Source organism: Aulostomus chinensis, chromosome 17, assembly GCF_037954235.1.
Source record: "Aulostomus chinensis isolate RoL2024-O1b breed Wild chromosome 17, RoL_Achi_v1.0, whole genome shotgun sequence".
In the NCBI taxonomy this organism is placed as follows: domain Eukaryota; kingdom Metazoa; phylum Chordata; class Actinopteri; order Syngnathiformes; family Aulostomidae; genus Aulostomus; species Aulostomus chinensis.
The window spans coordinates 20788402-20814922 of NC_141336.1; the positions used below are offsets into that span (position 1 = coordinate 20788402).

The following is a 26521-nucleotide window of genomic DNA, read 5'->3' on the forward strand; positions in this document are numbered from 1 at the left end:
CATGGACTTCAGCATCGTGGTCGTGGCTTTTCCCTGTTTGATCATAAACAGGATGTGGCGTTCACCTTAACTGACACGGCAGATGTTACACAGAACATCTGGGAAGTTCTTGGCAGAGACTGTTTGGGAAAGGGCAGACACTTTCAAGGAATACTCAGCGGGCTATCAGCCTCTGTCACATTGCTAGATCCAACCGGTCAAATGAACGAGCTGATGTAGAAGGTGAAGCCAGTTGGTGCTCCAGTAAAAACATTGTTTCAGTGGAGAAAAACCTTCAGTGGCATTATTTGCTGCTCCTTTAGAGAATAAAACGCTCTACAACCCTGGTAGAACTAAAGCTACAGCAGCGTCGATGCTAACATCTTCAGGAGCTCTTCTCTCCACAGACCAGTACAGTAAGTGCCAGTACAATTTTTGGGAAATTCGAATTCAGACACAAACAATTGGATTTGTTTTGTTTTTTTTCTCTTTTAAATCGGGATGGTTCACAAGTCCATGTCAATGCAGTCAATGGTGAAATGTGACGCTGCCACACTTTTGTGGTCTGTGTTTGTCTATTAAACCAAAAGCCAATGTCAGTGGTTTCATTTTAGGAATTTGGACAGTGTCTTGGTCAGGATCTCGTAAAAATGTCTCTTGGGTCACTTCCGTATCTCCGATTGATCAAAGGCCATTGATTCATTGATTGATAGCGGAAGTATTTGCTTCATGTTGGTTTCAGAGTAGAAACGTAGACTCCAGCAGGTTCATAACCACCGTATCAACATAAAATACAGACTATTTTATTGGTGAAAACATCTCTAAGGCAGAATCAGGCACTAAATAATTGGACTGTGGCAGAAGTTCACCGTCAAGGCCGATCTGTTCAACTGATTAGCTCGTCTCTTGATCTGATATGTACCTTGAAACCTTCATACAAATGTAAACATTCAATGATATTGCACTCAAGCAGCATACCAAGTGTCAGTACACATGCTTCAATACTCATAAAGTGCTTGGATGTCAAAACGTTTGAACAGGTTCTTAAATGCCTCTCACGACTTCTTACCTCTAATTTCGTCCAAACTTAAACGAGTGCGACACACGCTGCAGCAAAATGAAACCAGGGTTGTTGTTGTTTTTTTTTGTGTGTGTGCGTAAGCCATAAAACATGGTGTCTACAATGAGCTGCCTGAAGCAAAACGATGCATCCAAATACAAAGAGGCAAGGCTTGGTGTCGCTTGGTTTCATCCTGAAAAAGTTAAACAATCTTGCCATGTTCTCTTGCCTGCAGAGAAAAAAAAAGAAACAAACAGAAAACATTGTTGTTTTTTTTAACCCCCCCCCCCCCCAAAAATAAATTCACATCTATGTATCACACTTCTCTATATGAATGGTTTAAGTAGGCGTTTGTAACAGGCTGTTCCCGTGGTGAATGAGATGAAGAGACTCTCTCAGGAGACTATTTCTGGCTCACTCCAGCAGGCCTCAGAGGTGGTGAATACGCTTAAACTGAGACTGAATATTACATAGCTGTTGTTCAGATATATCACCCCCCCCCTCCCCCCGCCATCCATTTAACATCAACAACCATTGGCACCTCCATCAGTCCATTTACACTTCTATCGACTCTCGTCTGTCGCACTGACCTTGTCACTGCTGGTGGAGTGTGCTGGGTGGGTTTCTCCTGATCCCAGGCTCAAGACAGACAAGCCGGAGTCAATTAGTTCCTCTGTGGAAGAAATCCATCAGCTACGCGTTCAACCACATCAGGAAAAGTCAGGGGCGTTGCAGCTTTAATAGCATACCTGCGTTTGTGTTGCTGATGTTGCACTTGGCGAGCTCCACAGGCTGGACAGAGCTCTCTTGTAGAGAGGCACAGGCTTTTTCAGGAGGGGGGGAGCTGGGGGCTGTGGGGGGGGTGGTGTCCCTTTTGGAACTTTTAGATTCTGAAGTTTGCTGCTGGGATGGAATACTTTTACCCCTGGTGGGCCTCTGCACCTCGCGCTTGACCTTGTTCTGTGAGGGGGCTATCGAGGGGCTCGGACTTGATTCTGAGCTGGGAGAATCTTGATGGCCCGCGATTTGCCTCGTGGGAGTCCCCTGGATGAGTTCCTCGGAGAAGCGGACCTTCTTCTCCGAAGCCCGAGGGGACGAGGCATCTGCCCTCCCCTCGGCGGGGGTGTCCTCTTTCATGGTAGCTGCCGAAGTACCGCTGGGCCCGCTCACCTCTTCGTGCATGTTAAGAGAATCTGGGCTTGGTTTGTTTTTTGGGTCCTGATTTTTCTGATCGTCTACCTCAGCTTCAGTGAGGGCATCGAGTTCTTCCAGGAATTCCTCCAGTGTTGTGTCAGAAGTCTACGGGGCCAAAATCAGAATGACAAGTTGTTTTTGCTACTTTAATGCCGTTTGTCAAAGCAATTCTTTGTTTCTATCCACAGAGGGAATGCTTGACCTCTCACCTGTAAGTTATCGCCTTCATTATCTTGCCATCTGAAAAAGGACAGAACTACAGTCAAGAGCTGGTGAGCGACCGCGCAGAAATTAGTTCCCCCGTTAAAACGTCTCCTCTTGTTTGTATTTCAGCCGGGAAATGATGTCAGTACAGTTAATCTTATGGTTTCATATCTTGATTCGGATGTTGATTTGAATGTAATTTAATCATATCTTTCATTTAGCTTCATCGTTTTTGTTTTATTGAGGAAAGAAAGAAGTGGTTTGTTCTGTTCACCATTTTTTTTTTCCATAAAAAGAGGGGGGGGGGGGGGGAAGCTGTTTCAAAACATTTCGAGCCACTGACCCCGTGTACCAACACACTCCTGACATATTGAATTTTCTTTATTGTAAATGTGAATTCATAGCTTGTAATCTCAGTTTAGTTTATTTTAGCATAGAGTAAAGCCTGAAAACAGGAAACAGCTGGTCCTGCCCTGTGAGGAGATAAAACCTCTCCTTCGCTCCAAAAAAAAGAGAGCTAGAGAAAGAGGATATAAAATGTAAATACGTTTTTAAGGTGCTGGGAGATACGGAGGGTTAAGTATGGGCAGAGCCGGGCCAGTGATTTATGCTAAGTGTTGTCCGGTAGAACAGAGGGAGCTCTTTGGCCTGAATATGGATCAAAAAGTCTGAGGCTGAGTCGTCTCACTGCCAACAATGTCCAAATAATTTTGTTACATCAATCGTTTCATCCCCAACATTTCCACAGACATACATACATACCGGTACACACAATTGTCACACACTTCTCACTTCATCGTATGACATTTTGGGACTTCCACGGTGCCTGTTCTTCCCACATACATTCACCACACGTGCGTGTGCGCGTGGGTACTTGGTCTGCACATTTTCACACTTTGTGATGTCTTCGTCTACTCACACCACCATGGATCAGTGAGTTGTTGTTTTGTTTTTTTTTCCCCCTGTCCCTCCATTTCCGGCTTTACTTCTGGGACTTCGAACAGCGTGCATTCATCATCCCTGCTCTCTAAAAGCAGCAGATGTGTTACGTGAGTGGAGTGTGATGCTTCTACCCTAAACATTTAGACAGGATCTGGAGCCGGGGAGGGACAAAACTCACCTAAGACTGACATAACAAATAGACGAATGTCGATAAGACGTCATCGTAGCTTCGTATCGGCTCTGCAAAATGTGACACTGGCTTTAATTTTCCAAGCGTCCATTGGCAGGCGTGAGAGCACTCCAGCCTCGGAACAGGATGCTGTTTTGTTCCAGTCACCTGTTCTTTGCCATCACTGGGTCAGAAAAGTCTCGGTGGGATCATGTACTGAACAGAACGACCTGAATGCCTCACTTCCTGGTTTACAGTCTAGTGGCTTTTTGAGATTTTATGAGCAATCCTTGTGTAACAACACGACCTGAAAGCCTCCTCGCCACCGAATGCACGGGTTTGTCTCACAACAGAGGGGAGAGAGAGGGGAAATTAATGTAGTGAGACATGAATGGGGCAATTTGCGTTGTTTGGTCAGCCGCTGCATCTCTAAATCAGTCTAAAGACATCCCGGGGAATTTGTGCATTAAGGCACAGTGCAGGAAACCACATCCTTCCCACAGTTGATTTCATTAGTCATAGTGCATTTTCTCGTACGAATCGAGCCTGCGTTGCGAGACGCTCAGCGTCCCAGTGGTCGGTTCAAGATGTTTACCATCAGGCTCTCAGAGAGGTTTCAATCTGGACGATTAGATGTTACTGACCTCCTGGCCCGCCCAGTCAGACGATCTTTGCCTTTTGCTTTACTGCTCATCACTTGCACATTTTTAGTTCCCTTGTCTTTGCTTCGTTTCTCATGACCTATGACAGATGAAGGCAGAGGGTTTAAAATCACAATGCACAGTCAGCATAAAAAGCCATGACCCGGCATGACGGCAGATCAAAGTACTCGATCCTCCCTGTCTGGCTGCCCCGATAAACAAACTACAGGTTTCTAAACCCAGAATGAGATGATATCATCTTTTCATAGTTCACGTCTCAAGCTGCATCACGAGGCTGTGGTAAACCGTCCAGCTCTTCTTCCTGCTGAGCAGAACAAATGTACGTATGCACAAACGCATTGTGCTTGATTTCGTATTTGTATTCCCAAAAGTGTATTTGAAGTGTGTGGATAGAGATTTGTCTCATGTGATGTCACAGCGGTGTCATGGCCCAGCACAAGGAGCTGAAGGGAATCCGGGTCCTTTACGTGGATCAGCACCATCGTTCTGACATCTGATCTGCAGGTGAAGTGGGCCGATAGCGTCAGTACCGAGTCCGATACACGTGACCCCGTATCCCATCTTGAGAGAGGACTGGTGTATTAGAATTATTATTTAATCATTATTAGAGGAACCATACTTTTAAGTAAGAATATTTTAGAAAAAGTACTTTAGTTTACATGTATCCAGTCAAGGGAAGTGACACTGTGAAACAATTCAGTCCGCCCGGCACTGTTACACAACTGGTTCCACTGAAGAATGATCGGATGTTGATTTGGACTAAGTGCCTCTCCACAATGACTGTTTAGTTCCATCAGTGTTTGATATTTACTGTAACGTTCAGTAAAACAAACACTCCTGAGTACACTTAAATAAAGGTTCCTGTCCCCGAGCGAGCTCATATCCCACTACCCTGTTCAATAAGTCGACCGTGCCTTAAATTTATAAGTCTTCTCTGGAATAGAAGTCTATAAAATTGTATTTGCGAGGTACTTCCAAAATCCTTTTAAAAAGAAAGACAGTTTAAAATGTGAATCTTCTTCTCAGTTATTCTCAGGAAATATAGGTTTGCTTCAAGGCAATGAACTTGTGAATAAAAAATATATATATATATATATATATATATATATATATATGTGTGTGTGTGTGTGTGTGTGTGTGTGTGTATCTGAGCACGACCTTGAGAGCTACCTCGTGAGTCAGCGCTAGACCTGTGCTGTCCTCTTCTGGCATTTCGTCCACCTGGATTTCAAACATAAATGGATAATACAACTCATGTTATCATCCTGTTTCGTCGTTCAAGGGTTTTATTGTATTTTTTTTCTCTGTTTGTGCTGTATGAATGTCTCACCTCTGCTGGGAGGACCCCAGTCTCTATCCGGGAGGGATTTGTCTGAAAACCTGAGCAGAAAGGAACATTTACCATCGCAAGTCGTGTGTTTCCGTACCGAAGCTCCGACAAACTAACAGCCCACTATCTGCATTCACCGACATCCACAGGCCGTTCTGAATTCACTTCTATTCAGTTACCACTGGGCTGTAAAATGGTGGAGCAACAAAGGGAGACTTCACATCCACTAAAACCGTCTCAATTGTTGAATAAAAGGCACACGTCCTCCCCTATTCTTACTGGAGGATCTTGTTTAAAGCCTCTCCAAATAAGGCAAGGCATGTCCTTCCCTTATCCCTGGCTAAAAATAGCCACTCCTCCCTTGTCTCTTTACATTTTGATGCCTCTTTAAATAGCACTTTAATTTATCCTGCAACTTGGACATTCGGAGCTCTACAATTAATTTTGAAATCGACCGACACCGAAAGCTGCATTTTATCCTCCGTACAGTTTGGGGTGCTGTTTTGTGATTTGACCATGCAAATTCAAAATGAAGCAGATTTAAGACCAAGAGATTCCACCCCAAAACTCCCACTGAGCCCTAAGGACAGCCTCAAAGGACATTGTGTATTGAGGGACCATAGCTGGTTCACACACGTCCGGTTTACAGCACACGTGAGGCTAAAATGCATCAGTGGTCTGACAGTCAATTCAAAATATGATTTAAAAATATCATCATTAATATTCGATACTACATGCAAATCCCGCAATTAACGAACAAAATAGATGACCATATTTCTGTGAATCAAACTTGACAACGTTTGCATTCCACGCTGCGCTTCCTTCCGGTCCAGGTTATATCTCTCTTACGATTCATACTTGTAAGTCATGTCACAGTCATAAAGGGATTCCAGGTGATAGCCTTGTCCCAAAGTGTCTTTTCATGCTGATTTGAAGAAAACTAGGGAATTCTGACAGCCAGTAATGATTATTTGACCCCAAGAGTCCCCACATCGGTGCTTCAAGTGAGCTATAAATAGCCCAGATTAGGCCCGAACGCGCCTGCGCCAAGCTGCAGGTAGGAATTCTGGGACAAGACCCAAGTGTGTTCATTTCACTGGCCCATTTTCAGGAAGCTCTGCTGAAGATTTCGGTCTTCAAAGAAAAAAAAAAGAACGATGACACAACAGATTCTGGTATCGTAGCTTCACAGGCTGTTCATGGAGTTGCCTGAATACTACAGACATTTGGTGGTGTGGTCCATCTGCAAAACCCTGTGACATGGTGAGCCTTGTGATCATGTGGCGGGGGCATGCTGCTGACTAATCTCACTAGAAAGAGCCAAGCTGTTCTTTACTAAAAGTGAATGGATCCCTTCACAATCTTCTCGTGGGAATTAAAACTGAGGAGGGGAGGGGTCCTGACAGTGTTTTTATATGAACAGCTACTTGTTTAGTGCGTCTGGTGACTCAGGAGAGCGTCGCAAGATGATTTATGTTTCCAAAGTTATAGCATCTTCAACAAAAAAAAGGCTGAAAATGGGTTTATTATTATTATAAGGAATATACTTGAGAGGATGAGGAGTTCTAATAGCCTCCCAGTACCTGCGCTGCTCCACTGTATCCAGTTTGATTGATAAACATCATCAGAGTAGCGTTGGAGGTATTTCCTGTCCCACGGTGCCATTAATACATTTTTGGAGGTGTCATATCAGGCAACTAAGACCTCGTGCTTAAAAGGTGGAATTGATGACCGAATAAAAAGAACAAGGGGGGGGGGGGGGAGAATTTCTTAAAAAAAAAAAGAAAAGGCTTGTGACTCATAAAAACAATATTGTATTGTTCTCGTTAACACAACGCCTTGAGAGATATTTCTTTGAAATTATGTCCAAATGTCCAGCGGGACTCAGGGATGATCTGTAAATATTTTGGTGCCCCCCCCCCCATTTCCTGCACTTATTACTTGATCAACAGTAATAGTAGTAGTAAACAGTAAACTATTCCATGACGTGACATTATCAGGAATCCTTCACATCTATAGTATGGGAATTAAAGGCTCTTTAAGATGCAGCACAGGTAAACAACCCTCCACTGTCAACAACCAAGTTCAGCGACCAATTGGGGGGGGGGGGGGCGTGGCTGTGAAGACTACATGTTTAAATCACACACTTCCTGGACAGAGATTTTAAAAGTTCTCCAATGTGAGAAATAGCATTGATGGAGTCAATGAGTGCTTAACTGGCTCAGGGCCTCCAGAGGGGTCGACCGGTAAGAAGTCTTACATGTTCTCTGTTTTGTCCATGTCCCACGCCCGCCTCCATTGGCCCTTGGCGTTCTTGTGACGTGCCACTCGCTCCCTGTCGATCTGCTCGCGCTCTTTCTTCCACCGCAGATACTCCTCCTGCTCCTCTTTCGATGTGGGGATGTTAAGGTCTGTGCTGGCCTGAGGGCTTTCAGGCTCCTTCAAAAAGACAAAAAAGCCCAGTGTATTTCAGAGAAGGCGTTTTTAATGTAGATTTACATCAGGGTGGTCTTGAGTCATCAGTAAATGGAGCGCCGCCACTTAAACACATTATTTCACTAATCAGAGCAGAGGAGGGAGCCGGCCAAGCAGCAACCCTCACATTAAACAGGAGAGGACATAAACAAGAGCAGCTTCTCATCTAAGCAAATAATTAAACAGCATATATACACATCGGCGGGGTTTCAAAGGAAATATTTTATTTATAGTCCCCTAAATTCTGCCTCACTGGTTTTCTATGGAAGTCAGTTGCTTCCTGTCAGCTCCCATTTGATTGCTAAAAGCTCCTTGTTTGTTTACAGTGATTACTCCATGGCAACACAATCAAATTCTTTGAGATAATAATCCAGGAAATGCGCAGTGTACAGTAAATGCAATTACATCTCCTTCCTCCATCCCCCTCTTAACCTGTTTATTGATTACTGTGACGAGGGCTGAAAGGATTGCCCGCTAATACTAAAGGGAGATGTGGTGTCGGCTTTTTATCACATCAAAGGGGGACGGAGGCTGTGTGCTGTTGTTCCAAAGCCCGGGAGAGAGCCAGAACTACAAACAACGCTGCGCTCGGAGGGAAATGCTGTAAAAGCAATCTGGCTGGGAGTGTTTGTATCATAATAATGGGATCTGAGTAAAAATCTACACGCCACTCTGAATAGGATTTCTGACAGCGAGGGTGAGGGACAGATAAACAGCACCGCGCAGCCATTGTAACGGGGGATGTTTCCCCCTCAGGTGTGCACCAATCAGAGACAAGTAAACATGTTGCCTTCCTGAGAGCAATTAGAGAAGAACATGGCATCTGTGCTCATCCCTCTGTTTTCCATCGCCTCTCCCCTCCCTCACTTCTTGCCCTCCCGCCCGAGGGGCCACTGGGGCCACCGGGGAAGGCACTTCTCGCATGTTCCAACAGGCTGTCTCCTGCTACCACCCACCAAAGCCGGCCTGCTAATTAGCGCTTTTCAATTTCTTGTCTCAAGAAGGCCTCACAGGGAGGCTTGTCCTCAGTGGGAAGGGTGGAGGCTGCTCCGTGAGTCTGGCCAGTGCTAAGAGGGATTCACATTTTTTGAAAATATATCAAAAAAGAATTATCTTATATTTATACTTCTTCTTCTGCTTCCACTTCACATCCTTCAAATGTGTTTAGGCCTAAAAACAAACAAACAAACAAAAAAACGCCTCGCAATGAGTACTACAGCGTATTTGTTAACCAAAACCGTTTAGAAAGCCAGAGGCTGTCTGACCTTCACTTGTTACACAACACATCAAAAAAGTGCAAAGCAGGGGAAGGTAGAGCGAAGCAGAGGGGCGGGAACAGCTTTGCTTGTGATGTGGCGTACACGGCGGGCCTTTGAAGCTCATCCTCCCCAGTCAGCCTTTTTATCGCACGCCTGATCTGGGAGACAGCTCCGAGCTACTCCAGCGACATCATCACGCCAGCCAGCGGGGAGGCAGATGGGGACAAGCGCTAGAAAAATGGGTGTGCATGATGACACGTTTGCAAGTCTGTACCGGGGTGTTTGTGATGGATGTGTATGGGGGGGGGGGGGGGGGGGGCTGCTCACCAAGCCCATGGTTCTGTTAGTATTGAGGTTTTTAGATCACCGTTCTAGCTTGTTTTGTTTTGTACATTAGGAGAAAAATGTCCCCAGAAAACAGCAAAACACAGAAATGAATAAATGTCATAAATTATCTTCGCGTCTCTGTGTTTTGCTGTCATTTATCGTTGCAAGAGCCTGCATTCTTATTCATTCATGTGCTCATGGTTTATTTGTTAGGGACACATACAGAATTTGTTGCAAGCAGCAGACAAGATGCATTTATAAACGTGTTTCAGAGCGAACAGCGATTTTGCAACACCGGTCCTGAGAAGAGCTCCAGAGACAAAACAGTCCAGAAAAAAAATGGAGGTGGTAAAATTGGCCATATAAAATACTAACAATGACACAAGCATGAGTTGGACTAGAATACATAAAACCTTCAGTAACGCTAAACACTCTCTCACTCCGTCTGTGCACTTCCTCAACGAGTGCGAAGCTGAGGAACCGTACACACACGTACGGATACACACAACCTAAAATAGCTTTAGTTTCCTCATGGAGCCAAAAACATTGTAGTCTGTCAATTGTAAACCTGAGGTTTATTGAACAGTTCATTATTTATTGTATATTTTTGTAAAAGAATGGAACTGTTTTTTTTTTTTACATTCTTCCAGCAGAACAACAGTGATGTGATTTGTCTGACATTTTATGGAGTAAGAGTCAAAGTGTACCTGCAGTTGAAAATATACAATAAAAACCCTTCTTAAAGTGATGCATTTCGTACGTTGAGGCTATCTTGTATCATGCCACCTTCCTCACTAAAAAGAAAGTGTATTTCTTTCCATTCACATGCTGACAGTATTGAAATGACTTAGAAATTTAAGAACAGTAAAATCGGAATGGAATCATTTTGTATGTGTGCTAAATAATAAAGTGAGCAGGTGGGAGTTGGGCCTCATGACAAGAGCCTCGTTCCAAACCTGCTGCCTTGTATTTCAAATAGAGGGTCGTTTTTTTGGCTAGATGATCTGGATCTACGGACGTTTGGTTTTAAAACTGAAGGCCAACATTCATGCCAACATGTCCCACGTCTTAGCGAGGTACACGGCGCTTTACTCTGACAGCCCAACGCCCCTCAGTGTGTCTCTGACCTCGTCTAACCTCAGGAGGAGGAGCCGAGCAACAATGAGTGTGACACAGCAACTTGTTGCCAGCCAATTAAACATGGCTGCTAGGAGCCACATCCCAGCTGCAACAAACGCTGCTCACCCCGAGAGAAGTAGAGGCCTACGCTGCCCTCTAGTGGACTGATGGTGCTATAGGGAGACTTTATGATAGGACTCATTATTTACACTCAGGTTTAACTGAAGCAGACTAATCTAACAGCCCTGAATTAAATCGTCTCTTCATGTTTGAGAGGGACGTTTTATTTTAATGCTTCTCGTGATGGCTGTCGAACTGCACTGAGAGGTGTTACTATTTTGATTTTTTTTGGTCAATCCTAATAGAAACGGAACCGACAAAATATTAGGAACAGCGTTGAGTTCAGTGTGGCCCAGCACAGTCCATCAGCACCACAAATGACAAGATGACGCACCGTTTAACAGGAGGGGAAGGGTGTGAATTTAGTCCTGGTGTATTTCTGACTGCAGGCTGTGCTCGGGTGAACACACTGGATGAGTCATGTTGCCATTAACAGCAACACTCGCATGAACAGCCGCAGGAAAATACAATAAACACTGGACGGGGGGGTAGTGCACTCACCAACAATGACACAGTCTCCTCACAACCAAATACAGTCTGACACGCACACAAACAGAACCCTTCTACCTGTCCTCTTTCTCATCCCTTCTCTGTGTCACCCCCCCACCCCACCCCGCCTTGAATCGTGGAGCCTGGCACCTCGCCAGGCCTGTCTTTGGCAGCATAATGAGCCTTTTCAGAGTGAGAAGGCAGTCGAATGTTAATTAGATCAAATCAGCCCTTTCAGGATGGTGGGAATAGCCAAACAATCATGCCAGAGGAGAGCAGACCACTTAAGGTTTCAGAGTGGAGAAATGGCGGCTGGGACCAGACGGTGGGCTGCCAGGAGTCGCCCCCCTTTTCCTCTCCTCCCGTTTCTTTTTTCCCCTCATTCCCAGTGTGTGAACTGACAGTCTACCCGTGAGGTGCTCCAGCTAGACAACCACACCCTTCTCATTTTCATTACTGAGGCATTTGAAAAATGTTTCAGGCAAAGCTGCGCTCATTTTACCCTCAATACTCGCCGGGTATTTTCTTTTTTCTTTTCCCTGCTTCTTTCCTAAACCATGTTAAATGACACCGGTTATGTAAACAGCAGCCACACTGCAACCAGGTCTCCGGGAATCACAGATGACTGGTGCACTGGAGCGTTGGCTACTGTTCAAGTGCTGATTCAATCCACACGATAAATAAAGGGACAGAAATAAAAGGCGGGAGAACAGCATGTTCAGGCCGTAGATGTAGCGCGTGTGAGCCTCGCTGAGCTGCTCCCCTTCCTTTGAGTCCTCCTGCGACCAGATTGCGTCTGCACTTACAGTGGCGAGAATCAGCTGCTTGTGCTGTGCATTGTCTTATTGACCAAGCGGCTCGTGTGTGTGTGTGTGCGCGCATGTGTAAATGTGTGCGTTTCAATCTTCAACCTCAGGCAGAGCAGCTGTTTCAGAGTTTCTGCATACTCAGGGGGCCAGCGACCATGTGGCATTTCACCGCCCAGCCAGGGGTACCGCCGCATGTGCGCTGAGTCTGTCAGTCTGTCTGTGTTATCAGGCTGAGGACGGTGAGGCCGTTCATAGCATGGTAGCTCCCATCTCATTGTATTACGAATAAGGAGGTTTTTGTTATTGAAACTGTCATGGCCCCAGAGGGAAATTGTGAACCTTGTTCCGCACAAATAAGGCCAACCAGACCCAGAGGTTAGGTGATCTTTCTGCTAAATATATAACAAAATCTCCTCAGTGGGAGGAAGGAATATAAATAACCACCAGAACTGAGTAGGATGACATTTTGGAGAAGGCTCAATTTGCTCAGTTTTGACTCTACAGAGCATCAACAGCTCTATTAGCAGCCCCCCCCCCCCCCCCCCCCTAATCCTTCACCAGTCAGTCACAGCCCTGGTCCACCTCCTGTCCACCAGCCTTTGTGCTCCATCACTGGAGGGGTGTGGCCAGTCGACATGTCTGACATCTATGTAAAACAGCCCAGTGCAGTGGCAGAGAGGGAACAAAGGCAGATGTGAGAATGGAGGCAGACAGGACGGAGCATGCTTGCTTTTACATACTGAAGCGTGTGATCGGCGGAGTGTTCAGTGTGTCCAAACCTGCGCTGCTTTATCTTTCGTGGTCACGTGACGTGGCTGCTTCCCCCTCCCCGCTGACTCTACATGCCTGGCCGGTCCCTCTTCAGCCGGGCTCTTGACATCTGTAGGGCCTGGCTTCGTCTCGGGCCTCTCACTCACCACCCTCTTACCCTTGAAAGACAATCATTTTTGTTGGAGTGACTGTGGCGAGGTTCACCGTACAAGAGTCCTCGTGCTTCACGGGTCTGGATCGTCAACCGGAACATTGACTTGGTGTGAAAATTGACTGTGCAGAATTTAAACGTTTACCTTACACATGACACCCTCTGCAGAGCAGTGATAGAAGCCAGGTCCTCGCATAGTTTTTATTAAATTTACCACGACCATGTTGCCCTGACTTCACATACAGAAGCACGTCGAGGCAAAATGCCTCTGATTAAAGTTTTTTCAGTTTTGAATAAATCAAAGTATTGTGCAATTTGATGTTTTCAACTGGATGATGGCGGCAAACTGACAGACTGATGGTACTGACCAAGAATTCATTTTTAATATCATATAACAACATGGTAACAGGGCAAGGAAGATTTGACGGTGGTTCTGACATGCAGTTTATACGGATCGTAAGACCTTAAAAAGACAGTTTAGTTTTTCCTCTTTTGGAAGTCAACTTTGTTTGCTGCGGAGGAAATTTCCGTGAGCTTCGGTCAGCTTGACCCTTTTGACCTTGCATCATTAGTTCAGGCTCAAATTTGCTGAGGTGCAATGATGAAACATGGATTGTCTTGAGAAAAGAAAAAAACTAAACTAAACTAAACTAAAAACCAACCTCATCAATTGTCAAGTACCAGATACGACAAAGCTTCAAAAAATCCGGTCTGTCACTTTAATAACGCCCATTTTGTAAAGACATAGAATTACACTGAAAATAAAAGACAATGAGGCAAAGCAGTGAGGAAAACAAAGTAAATATAGGTGTACAATATATTATTTTATCATATAATATATTAGTGATCCTTAATGGATAAACGGTACAGAAAATGGATGGATGTAATATAATATAATATATTATAATATAGGGGTAGATAAATGTACAATAAATAGCAGACAATGTCTTTTCTGATCTATTGTGGCCCTGAACTGAACTGCACAATCCTTGCGTTTACCTTTTTGCCTGCCATGGTGACCGTCAGCTGCTTCTTGTGTCCTCTGCCAGCGCCGGGTGGAGGACCTTCCTCCCCTCTGTCAGGTCCAGTCTCCTGCTGTCCTTTCCCAGCTGGTGAACCACCGCTGAAGAGCTTCGCCACCACCACTCGACTATCCTGCTCCCGAGCGCCGAAAAGAACATGTCGTGATTTGCCATGGCGTCATTCTCTAATTATGTGCCGCCAGCATCATTGACAGTGGTGTGAGGCGTTAATTAGACCAGTGAGTATCTGCACATACAGTTCTTGTGTCATCCACACTCACAGTGTTGGACTTGCTGATGGTGATACTGAGGTCATCAGCTTTACCCACACGGCTCTGCAGGGCCATTCCTTCCTCTTCCGCTCTTTTCTTGTCCTCCTCCACCTCCTAAATGCAACTCAACAGAAACAGATAACTAATCAGGAAGCATGTGTGAGCTGCAGGCTTTTAACATGGAGCCTCTGGCTTGTATTTCAACACATGATAATGACACGTGAAGACTCCCACAAAGCCCTTGGGCACTTGGCCTTACCTTGTACCTCTTCATGAGTGCCTCATTCTTCCTGCGGAGAGCCTCGATCTTCTTGTCCAGTTCCAAGTCCCTCTCTTGATCCCTTTTGGGCATCATGTCACTGGGCATCTGAGAGAGGACACGATATACCCTTGATCAGTCTTGACAATAAGAGCTCAGATCGAATCAAAATCAGGCCAACTGTGAGCCGAGTTCGCTTCTGCGCTGCAGCAGAAACATTCAGCGTTGCATTTTCAGCCTACAGGATGGCGCAGGAAGAAATTGAACTCGACAAAAGATGTCAAGGTTCACAAATGATTTACACACAAACTCTGGAGGAATTTGACATCAAAAAACTGGATACACATTTAAATCTGATCAGCAAGTTCGTCCACAGGACGTGGTGAGTGTATAGATGAAGGTAATGTAGAACTTTTTGACCTACAACTTCGCTTTAATTCAAATGACCTGCAACCTCATTTGTTTTGGGACTTGAAAGACTTGTTACTCTCAAAATATTAAAATCACGACACCATAAAAAAGTATCTCAAGAATCAGCCCACTTTGGCGCAGTAAATATTCCCCCAGTAGCGTTGGGAACCACAAAGGGAAGTTGTGTGTGTCAGTGCGGAGAGACACAATCATCCCGCAATGTTCCAGAGAGGAACAAGGTACACACACCTCACAAGATTATTACCTTCACACACCGAGAGATCATTATCATATAAATTAATAGAACTTACATTTGTGCAACATGTGGTCGGAAAATCACGGGCAGACATTGGAGGCTGCACAGACTCAATTACTGTGGCTGATTGATAGTGGTTTTGGGAGCTAGCGGTTAGCTAAGAAGAATGCTAATGCCATGCTAAGTGAGAGGCTGTCCTTCATTTTAAGACAATGAGAATATTACAGGAAAGACTGTTGAGGCCATTCATTCCCACCTGAAATGAGATGGAACCAAAGCCAAGTTGGGGATGTTTCTAAATTTAATAGACTCCTAACGGTTACTCTGTAAGCTTCAACATGCTGAACTCAAACGACACTGATTCGTTCTTTCTTTTTTTTAACAAATTGTCTAATTCAAAATCCAAAGTTTAAAAAGTTAATTTGTTTTTGTCTTTTAATTTACTTACAAATAGGTGTCTTGACCTCCAACGGCCGTTTGTTTTTTTTGTTTTGTTTTGTTTTTTAATCACCTGCATTAATTCTTTGTAACTTCAGAATGCAGAGAGAGCCGGTCACATATTTGAGCTTGAAGTTAATGGCGAATGGCAGCTAAAGCAATGATGAAACTGGTAAAAAAAAAAAAAAAAACGTCCACTTTACAAACTCTACAGAGCATCGGCCGGTGTAATCCCTGCCTTCTTTATCCGCCTGCACGGACAGTAATCCACTAACCAAGCCAGAGCTTTCACTAAAGTTTGTTCGGACCTCACTCATACCCTGTTTGATGATCAGCATATAGCATTAAACTGATGAGGAATCGTGAAAGTATCCATAAGTCTCACAACAACGTTGGATTTTCTCTGACCTGAACCCTTCTCTGCTTTTTTTTGTCATCATAGCCATCGCTCTTGCTGTTTACGTCCCATTTCCCCTCGCATGTCTCGGTCCCACCTGGTGATCACTTAAGGGACTGGCCAATAGACAGTTCTGCTGAAAAATCTCTCTATTTCCACACCAGTGCGTCTGCTGCGACAACACAAAACACAGTCGCATGCTCGCCCCTCGCAGCCACAGATGGAGCATTCATCACGCAGCTCGGTTACACAGGGAGAATGCGTATTCAGAGCATCCCAAACATCTCAGTGTGGTCAGCAGGGCATGCCTCCTCACACGACAAGAGGCCCCGTACTGAAAAATGCCACGGGATTTCATGGAACAGCGACTAGGCATGTGCTGCCCTTTTAGGAGAAGGACCCATGCTGTCACAGACATTTTACAAAAATATGTCATTTACTGAGAACTCGCACAAGAGATCTGTTCAGCGGAGGAACACTCATATGTGAACAAAGACAACATAAGGGCAGTATTTCAGAGGGATAACAGGGATCCATTAACTAGATTTCATTTCTTACGGCCTGCTGTAATTTAATGGTTCCTCTCTGATCAAGCCTGCGTCTCATCTTTCTTAAGCTGGCAGGATATCGGAGTGGTCAAGCTGCGCTTCATTTAACCGGCCGCAGTGCCAATTAAAGGGCATATATCTCAGAAGGCCAGTTACCTCTAACAAGCACCAGGTCACTGGAGGTCCGGCTCAGGTGCCTGTTGAGCATGTCAGGTGCATGTTAAGTGAACCTGCTCCCGGCTGTCACATGACTGTTGCATCAATCTTATCATTTAACTAATGAGCATTGGTCACAAAGTGGGTCTTTCTCCTTAGAAGAAGATACCTGCTGTTTCAAACAGTCCTGCTCTTGGCAAAGAAGACGGCACCACAGAAAAAAAGCATATTGCGTCTTAACTGCTCACTTCATCTCAGCTTCTGACTACGGAGCCGATCTGGGATTCACGACAAAGCTTTGTGTGAAAACTTTGAAACACAATATCAGAGGGTGTTCTTTCCTCTAATCTCTCTTATAGTTAATCACTTTATTTTCTTTTTTCCAATATTTTATATTGTTTACAAGAAGAGAAGCGTTCAGATTTTACTCAGTGACACTGCATGCCGGGTTTGAGACCCAACCTCTACTTAAACCCACATGTAATTTAGTATGAATTCATACCCAGCAGTGTTACAAAGTACTTTATATGCAACCTGTGAATCATGTTTCCATAATAAACAAAATAAAGTATTACCTTAAATTTTTAAATACATTTTTACCAGGTGTGCATGTCTTGTATCGGCTATGTACATATTCAGGAGCGCAAAGCGCCTATTCAACCTAAGAAGAGCAGCACTAAACGGCACTAAACAGCACACGATGGAGTTTCTAAACATTTATCTGTAAGCTTATTAGAGTAGAACATTAGAGATGACTTCATATGTGACTTTTAGTATCATTAAGATTGCATTTAGTTTGGGTGGTGGGATTTCTACTGCTGCAAGTGCTAGCTAGCTAACGGCTAATGCTACGTGCTAATTAGCTTGCGTTCAGTGCCCGATGGCCCCCACGCAACAGGCCTCTGGAGCAGTGGCCTTTTGTATTTCAGGATAAAGGGTCACCGCCCCTAATAGGCTTCAGTTTCAACACAGGATTTTTAAAAGTTACGGAGGTGTTTCCATTTCAGCTTTTTTCAACGGAAAGATATTCGCAGAACCAGGCACAGTTATTTTAGAAAAGTGGAGCATTAAACTGAGCCAGAACACGTCTTTCACACTTTAGATTGACGCTGGCATCAGGCGTCGTCATTCAGGGCTGAGAAGAGGTGCCAAAAACACCGTCAAACAGAAAAGTTACCAACGCAGCTATGAATAAAAACCCATCTTTTTCACGTATCCCATTCTCAACGCTTATTCAGCGCTGACAGAGACAGGAAGTAGATGCAGAGGAGCATTACTGAGTCAGTAAGTCATCCACCACTGTTGCATCGGTGATGACAACAGAACCCTGGCTGCTCTCATGTGATATTAACTTGCACAGACTGATGACTCACAGCTGGTGAGCACCGTCACATTGGAACTGCAAAAAACATTCCTACATTTTTTCTTTCGTCACCACTGTTACGCCTGGAAAGAATGACTGGCAATGAGTACAACACCTAAATCTTCCACTGAGAGAGCCAAAGCCGGTGTCAGCACAGGAGAAATGACAAAGACACATCCCAACTGTCTCTCTAAGCTCTCCGAAAGCTGTGACGATACGGTGAGCACGAGAAAAGTTCACTCAAACAGGCGTCGGGCTGGAAAGTGGTTACCTCACAGCTTTTAGTTGTCAGGGTATCCAAACACAACAGACCATGAGGACATACCACCAAGAATAGGCGAAAGGGAGAGACACAGTGCCGACTCTGAACCTCAGCAAGACCAGCGCTGGTGACCGTAGAACCCCGGGCTTCACAAACCAAACCGGTTCGGATCTGAGTGAGGACGGTACCAATCTGGGTTCATCTGAGTGGTTCTGTGATTGTATATTTGCTTTGCTGCTGCACAATCACAAAACACACAGCGACGTTTTGGGTCTGCCAGCCAGCGGACGGCACCCATGCCCGGACAGAGGGGAGGGGTGGGCCTGCAGAGAGAAAGCTGCCAAAGCTTCCTCTGTACCCAGCGTTCCTACCTCCCACAGGAGCAACACCAGGGGAGAGAGAGAGAGAGAGAGAGAGAGAGAGAGAGAGAGCGAGAGAGAGAGAGAGAGAAAGAGAGAGAGAGAGGCACAACTGAAATGCTGCATGTAGCCACAGCTGAATCTGCGACAGAGCAGAACCTAATACCAAAGCAGAGAGGGGGAAGGAGAGAAGGCACTCACGGGTTTGTCCATGTCAGCGCTGATAGCAAGGCTGGGTCCAGGCGTGAGGCAGCCGAGGCGGCGCAGAGAGCTGCCTGGAGTCGACGATCATGCCTTGATCACAATGAGCCAAGTTGGGCAAAGAGCCAAGACATCCAGCAAATGCACAGAGCTCCCCTGTTAACGGATTTCACAGCACCCACCCGCTTGTCCTCTCTCTCCCCCTCTCTCTCTCTCCCCAACCCTCCCACCCTCCTGCACATATGCTCTCCCATTCTCTCTCTCCCTCTTTAACGCACTTGCTCCTTCCCCTCCTTCCTTCCTCTCCTCACTTATCCTCTGCTCAAAGACAGCCTCTTAAACCTTCACAACATTTAGAAGTGAATTAAATCTTCTTTTTTTTTTAAGTTATCAGTTTGGTTTTCTGCAGCCTTTTTTAATCATTCTGATAAGTTGCTGTGCGTACTTTGATTCATTCATTCAGACCTCCGTGAGCTGCGGCCGAAGTGGCAGCTCTCCCTTCCTTTACAGGAAACTCTGTAATATACATTGCGGTACTTAATCACAGCAGAACCTTCCATCCGCTGCAACGGTCACGACACAAAAAGCAAAACACGAACAAAGACACAAGTACTGCGTAATACTCCCAGAGGTAAACGTGGCGCAGCAACGGCCAGACCATTCCACTCAAACACTTCATCATTCTCTAATCTTGATATTCGTGGCAGCCGAAGTTAAATGTGAGCAGAGTTGCTCAGAATGGAGAGGTTTTCTCAATTTTGAAATTTTTTTTTTTTTCATTTTCTTGGATGATATTTAACCAGGGCTCTGCATGCTACAGTTTCATGTCCATCTGCAGGTGTTAAATTGTGGAGAAGGTGCTTCTGTGTAAAAGTACTTTAAAACAACAACAACAACAACAAAGACTGTGTCCTGGTGGTGAGATGAGGGACAAAAAGCAAGACTATTTGATCGTCCAGCAATAGAAATCCAGACGTGACATAAGAGATGTTATTATTCCCCCTGTGATTTCAACAGCTGCCTTATAACCGCCAGACAACATGCTAAAGAAATGTCTAAAGATTGGGGAGGGGCCAGCCGCCGCGTCTGAGAGGAAACAGCGAGCAGCAAACGCGCGGCTGATGAACGGCATCGGGCCTCTCGAGCTGAGCTGCGGTGAAGTCAATCGGCTGAGACTCACCGACGATGTTCGACAAATTCCAGAATTCATGGAAACAAACAGACTCTTGCTAGTCACCTGCTGGCGCTACAACATTTTTAGCATAGCTGAAACCACATAGCACACACGGAGCAATCCTGCCAATGAGCAAAATCTGTAAACAAACAAAAACATTTGACTTATGTAGGGATTAAAACACAGTTCAAGGAATAAGTGCATCCCTAGCAACAAGTGAACTCAAGAGTCATTCTGATCAAGCTCTCCGTGAAACAAACTGCGTGGAATGAAGTAGCTGCTTAATGATAACTGGTAACACAATTAAGTAATACTTGGTTATGTATAAGAGGGCTGAATAAGCATTACTTAGGCGTAATTAACCCTTTATTAATGTTCTAAATATTAGAACGTGTATCCCTAAAGTAACACTTCACTCTAACCCCACCCAATTACCACACATCAGTAATGCTTCATTAACTGTTAGTTAAGAGTCAACTAACGGTTAACTAAATAATAAACGAACGGGCATTAATGTTCCTGTTAATTAAATGATTAAATCCCCAATAAATCCTCACCTTTTTTTTCTGCTAGTTATGGTATTGTGAGCTTATCCGTTCCCTGGTGTAGTAGTGGCATGTTACCATGGATACCACAGCAGCAGCAGCAGCAGGTCGATTCACATGTACAGTTTTGGGCAACAGAGGTTCAAGGCTGGTGAATCTTCAGACAGCGGGAGCACCTGGAGATCACATACACACACACACACACACACACACACACACACACACACGCACGCGCGCACTGCTGCCGATGCTGCATTCATGAAAACGCTTTGAGCTTGAATTCTCCAGGTTACTCCAGGTTCTGATTGAAGTATCAGCCCACTGCCTGGTTGTATTCAAAATTCATAGGTTTACAGCAAAGAGTTGTAGTTTTGCAGTACTGCAACTTCATGACCAAACGAGACAAGTTCAAAAAAATAAAATAAATAAAATCACACTCATTGGTCCAGTAAATGATCAGATATTGTTCCTGCAGCATTTACTGCTCAAAACATCAGGAAGATCACTTCGGAGCAAACTGACTTTAAATTCACTTGGTTAAGTCAATCAAAGTTGCTTTAATTGTGTTGATGAATGAGAGATGTCGTGACTCTTTGACAATCTTCCATCCAAATACAGCAACGAACGATACGCGTCCCAGCTCGAGGACGGCCTGGGACGCAGAACAAGGGGTAGGAGAATGGGTTCCTTTAATTAGGGGTTTTCCAGAATCAGATCATTCAAAGACTGACAAAAAGTGATCAGTCGAAACCTGCAAAAATAAATGAATAAATAAGTAAATAAAGAGTAATTTAGAGGCAGCGTGAGAAGGAGGCGAACCAGGAGAGCAGACGGGCAGGAATGCAACAGGCTAGATAGAACAGATGGACAGGTAGGAAGCTTACAGGTGATCTGACTGGTGTACGTCCAGAGTCCTAGTGGGGAGCAAGCTACAGGTGTGTGACTGACAGAGGGCTGCAGGTGCGTGGGGTCTCAGGTCAAGGTGGGCGGGGCAGGTTCTGAAGGAGAACTGTGAATGACAGGGAATGAACGAATGCGATGAATGAGATAAGTCTACTATCGTTCAGGATCAAACACAGCTGCCACCTCACACTTTTGGCGGTTTTGGTTCGACTTTGTGAACATCAGTTGCTGGTATTGTTGGTACAAATGTAATTGTCAGCCTGGCTGGAAAACACACACACACACACACACACACACACATTGACTCTAAACAGACAAAAGACCAAGGACGTCCCCAGGCAAGAAGACTATATCCTTTCTAAACAGCACTTTGCCTTGAAATCCATTACAAAAATCCCACAGAATTTTAAAATTTACATTGGAGAAAATCTGAATAACTGAGACAGTACTCGAATGGAGATGGAGGGCAATATGAAGAAAAACTATAAACAAACAATAGAAATAATCTTTAAAAAATGCTTGTGATAATAGATTTAGTGCCACGGTCTCCTAAATCCCAGTTCTCAGGTCTCAGGTTTCTTCTTCTGCTTCACCCAGGCACCTCAGGGGTCCTGAGCGGTCCTCACCACCAGAGGTCACTATACAGCCACTAAGAGGAAGAAACCTAAAGTGATACTGGGGGCCCCAAAGCGACGCCAGGCCCTGAAAACACACTGGACCACCCCAGCAAATGGTTGATGGGGCTTCCCAGGAGCGGAGATCTTTGGGATGGACAGGAGAGGATTTTTTTTTTTTTGCTTTCATTCAATATGCAAGAAAGAAGACTTAAAGATGCAACTACAGGAAGTAAACACAAACACACCAACACTGTGTAATGAGATGAAAATCAAATGAGTCGTTCCTGTGTTTCGAGTTCCCTTCAGCTGAGGGCACAGCATCAGGTTTGGCAGGTTGTTTGTTGTTGGTTTTTTTAGAAGCATAAAACGTAAGCGTCAACATGTCTGCGGTTCAGGGACGGACCCAGTTTATTCTAGGACTGCCAAACCAGTCAAATCAGCCCTCATCCCCTGATGTGATGTCTCCATCTGGCTGAATAGAGAAAGATGTGTCCTCCAGTTCCACTGGTGGAGAAGAGCCAGACCAACTGAAATGGCGCTGCTACTTTTTAGCTACGTCTGCAGGTTTGTCTTTCACCTAAATTAGTGGAGGAGTACGGTGTAGGCCGAGGAGGAACCCATTAAATTTTGGGATGGAATGGTCACAGCGCCACCTGGTGGGAAAAGGAAATGAAATTTTTTTTGCCTGCCGTTGTTTTATTTCAGCATTCAGAAACATTTTTTGTTCTCCTTCCTACGATGTCCCATGAAAAGTTGACCTTTCGAGCGGAATCCGACAAACGTGAACGGCGCCGGTGAGCAACGCACCTGTACGAACCCTGGCGATGAGAAGCTCAAACCAAACCAACGGCTTCAGACTTGGTTTGGCTTAAAATACAAATAAGTGAATGAATAAAGCTGCAAATGTTCCTGCGCTCTCCTGGTGTGAGGTTACATAGATTGTATGAATTACAGCGCACTTTGTTGGTGTAAGCGTGAACCAGTACAGCCTGCAAGAAAAGAAAAAAAAAACGTGGGGGGAAAATTGTTGAGCACGACAAAACTTTTCTGATTCAGAGCACAACACGAGCTGGCCGGCAGCGTTGAGGTTGGCAACGTCCTGACCATCAACCGCCTGCTTCATCCGTAACCTGCGTTTGGAGCTGGAGCTGTCAGTCAGTCTCACACAGCAGCAAACATCCTCGCACCCTAACCTAACCTGTCCCGGAACAATCAGACGGTGACATCATAATTAGAGGTTTGCCCACAGCATGAAAACACCAACTCGTCTTATTTCAGAAGGTGCCTCACGTATCCAAACAGACTTCATTTCACACACACACACACACACACACACACACACACACACACACACACACACACACACACACTAGTTTGGCTGTCGCTGCAGGTAAGTAGTGCGTGTCGCTGATTGTTTCCGTGGGGTCGTAAACCAGAACCAAGTAACTTCTGTCATTTTTCTCCAGGAAAAGGATTTTCCGCTGCACTCGCCGACGGAAACAGAACGAGTGCGTGAGTCTCACTGATTTACTGATGGCGGCTTCACCGCACCGCTTCGGTTACTTCATTTGTTTGCTTGAACAACTTCACCTCAAAGCCAATGGTAAAAGGGAGGAATGTGAGAAAAAGCCATGAAAATGATTTCAGGCAGAGTAACCGAATTTTGACAGGATTTGTTTGTTTGTTTTAAAAGGACGGGAATCTCCTAATTTAAAAAAAAAAAAAGTGTTCAATAATATGAACCATCAGTGGAGCCGGTGCTTGAAGATTAGCAAGAAAAAAACAATCTGAACTTAAAAAAACAAAAAGACAAGTCAGAACAGAAACGTATTGCTTACAGGACGAAAGGACTTTGTCAAACAAAAATTTGTTAAACATTTAATGCAAAAACATTCCAACAAGAAAAAACACAGAATGTCTCCTCACCTCACAGGAAGGCTCAGCAGAAACGAGGACGACTCAGGTCAAACGTTATGTGTCAACTTAGTAAACGGCGCCCTCTAGCGTGGCTGTAATAAGCACTGGGGCGACCGAGCTGTGGGACAACCGACCCCAGTCTCCCCTACTGTTTCCGCTCAGCAGCAGACACTCTGGTTCCTGAGCGGCCCTCACCACCAGAGGGCGCCGTTCACTTCCCACTGTCACGAGAGTTCTTTTCTCTCTGCAGGGCATTCAAGTCTTGCCTGACATGCAGAGGGGACGCACACACGCAGGGATCTTAGTAAGGAAGTCAGTCCATGAAATCAAAAACTTTTATGTTGGGGGGGGCAAAATAAATATGTATTTTGACACAAAATAAACCTCTAAGAAATACTTCACATTCCCATGGTTTCAAAATGACAATCCATTTTGCAATTTCAGTTACATTTCGAATGACTGCGTCGCTCTGGCGGCAAGAGGAAATTACCTGGTGTTTTTAGCCTCTGATGCGCTCCTCCCCGTGGCTCCATGGGGTCAGAAACACCTGAAGAGCTCGATGACGTGTTAAAGAGGAGACGTCTTAGGTTGACGGCACTCACACAAACACTCATGAACACAAGGGTAACGATAAGACTCCACAGAATCAGATCCCCTGCAAACCTCACTTTTGACGAGAGTCCCAGTCTGAAGACACCTGCCTGGATAAAAATGGAGATTCACGTCAAAATAAATTGGCAAGACCGAGAGGACCAATCACCGCTCCCGTCTATGCACCCGACACTCCGAGTACCTCGAGGTGAAAATGCAGCGGCAGTAGAACTCAGCCCAGCCAACACTCGTCACGTTACGTTCCCTCCTTCAGCGTTCTGCTGTGTTCTTGATGTTTTTCGGTGGAACTCTCAGTTTAACTGAAGAATAAACGCTCTCAGACGTTTCAGCCGAATTGCATCTCACTTAGAACAATCAAGAAGCGACATCAGAACACGAGGGGTTGTGCGCTGGATGAGAACACCCACTCCGTCTCAGTGGTACCTTACAAAAACAGTCACTTCACGCACACGCGCCGGTTTGTTGCTGCTGCAGGTGGGTGGCGCGTGGCATTGCTCGCTTCTGCAAGCTGCAGCGAATAAACGTTTTAAATGCCTGTCATTTTTCCACTGGGAAAGGATTTTCTGCTGCACTCGCCGACAAAGACAAAATGAGGAAGTCCCGCTGACGCGTGCGTCGATGCTTTCCTACATCCGGTCAGTGCGTTTTCTCAGGTGTGTTCGCCCACATTTTACACACTGGCCAAGTGTCTATTTTCTCATTTTTAACTTTTTTTTTTTTTTGCATCTTTCCATCACAGGCGATCACGTGAGTCCGTTTCTTTCATGTCCCTCGGAACCTTAACATACAGCATGCAAACATGTTCACTTAGTTTAACAACAACAACCTGCTTCTGTTATAGGATGACTTTCACATGGAGCCGGAGGGGGGCGTGGCTCTGGCAATGACCAGAAGGTGACGCGTCCATTCCAGACGTTCGCTTCACCTCACCTGCCATTCACTGACCGAATTCCTTCCATCTTGAAATTCCACTTATCTTTTACAGAGAGGAGCAAACGAGGGGATGGTGGGAGTTTACAGGCCTTCTTGAAACACCAATCTGTCATTTATCCGTTTTCAGAGACCGTCTCACTCGTTTTCTGATGTTCATTTGCGGTGCAAAGGACACGGTGGTGACGAATAATGGGATGCGACAAGGAGGACACGTACATGGAGAACATCAAGGACGAGGATGTGGGAAGTAAAGAAAATCCTGCCGGTCACAGAGGATGGGATGGAGAACTCCTTCAGTCCTGTCCTGATGAATATAGAGCAAACATATTTAGAATAAATGATACAGAACAAGATGACCAGTTTATTGTTGAACATTATTTTTAGCATATAAACACATTCATCTAAAACAGGTACAAGTAACCCTCCGGAGCGTGATGACAGTAGTCAGAGCTCACCTCCAGCTGGTTTAGTAGTGTCAGACATAACTCAGGCTGCAGTGCAGTGAAGGCACTTCTGTACAAACCCAAATACTCAGTTATTTCTCTGACACGACAAATATAACACAAGTATCTTTACATGATTATTGTCCTATTTTTAAAAAAATATTTGAAAGAATTCCCTCCCACCCCCTATCTTTTTTTTAATTGCTTCCATGTCATTTGACAAGTCAACTCCAGATATTGTTACTAAACCGCACAAATGCGCAACCCCCTTTTGGAAATTCCATTTTTCTTACCTTTCAGATTTCAGTGCCAAATGTGTGTGCATCAGTGGCTTCATCGCGTGACGCAAATTCAACACACCAATGCCAGATAT

General features: G+C 45.0%; 1 protein-coding gene and 2 long non-coding RNA genes across 16 annotated transcripts; 2 read left to right on the forward strand and 1 right to left on the reverse strand.

Annotated features, from left to right (window-relative positions):
• On the forward strand, window positions 1-23128 carry LOC147246738 (uncharacterized). Of its 4 annotated transcripts, XR_015109735.1 has the most exons (5): window positions 1-395; window positions 2422-2505; window positions 4459-4529; window positions 4629-4714; window positions 22224-23128. It is a non-coding gene; the product is annotated as an uncharacterized LOC147246738 (long non-coding RNA). The 4 variants fall into 4 exon arrangements; XR_015109734.1 differs by lacking the exon at window positions 22224-23128 and having other exon boundaries at window positions 4629-5241; XR_015109736.1 differs by lacking the exons at window positions 4459-4529; window positions 4629-4714.
• Window positions 1109-25965, reverse strand: ccdc9b (coiled-coil domain containing 9B). Of its 8 annotated transcripts, none has more exons than XM_086182381.1 (16): window positions 24954-25425; window positions 24829-24861; window positions 24651-24715; window positions 20736-21732; window positions 14614-14721; window positions 14364-14468; window positions 14060-14215; window positions 12918-13067; window positions 7801-7979; window positions 5541-5590; window positions 5381-5431; window positions 4193-4289; window positions 2443-2473; window positions 1789-2338; window positions 1630-1712; window positions 1109-1268 (listed from the first exon to the last, which is right to left on the reverse strand). In XM_086182381.1, exons 5-16 carry the CDS (start codon window positions 14719-14721, stop codon window positions 1242-1244), a joined length of 1587 nt encoding a protein of 528 aa, XP_086038507.1. In that variant the 5' UTR covers window positions 20736-21732; window positions 24651-24715; window positions 24829-24861; window positions 24954-25425; the 3' UTR covers window positions 1109-1241. The 8 variants fall into 8 exon arrangements, with proteins under 8 accessions (XP_086038507.1, XP_086038505.1, XP_086038506.1 ...); XM_086182379.1 differs by having other exon boundaries at window positions 20736-20899; window positions 21608-21732; window positions 24651-24861; XM_086182380.1 differs by lacking the exon at window positions 24954-25425 and adding an exon at window positions 25922-25965 and having other exon boundaries at window positions 24651-24861.
• Window positions 24795-26048, forward strand: LOC147246740 (uncharacterized). 4 transcript variants are annotated; one of them, XR_015109731.1, is made up of 4 exons: window positions 24795-25246; window positions 25330-25519; window positions 25614-25778; window positions 25876-26048. It is a non-coding gene; the product is annotated as an uncharacterized LOC147246740 (long non-coding RNA). The 4 variants fall into 4 exon arrangements; XR_015109730.1 differs by having other exon boundaries at window positions 25614-25666; window positions 25758-26048; XR_015109732.1 differs by having other exon boundaries at window positions 25614-25666; window positions 25833-26048.
• Window positions 26049-26521: the final 473 nt, after the last annotated feature.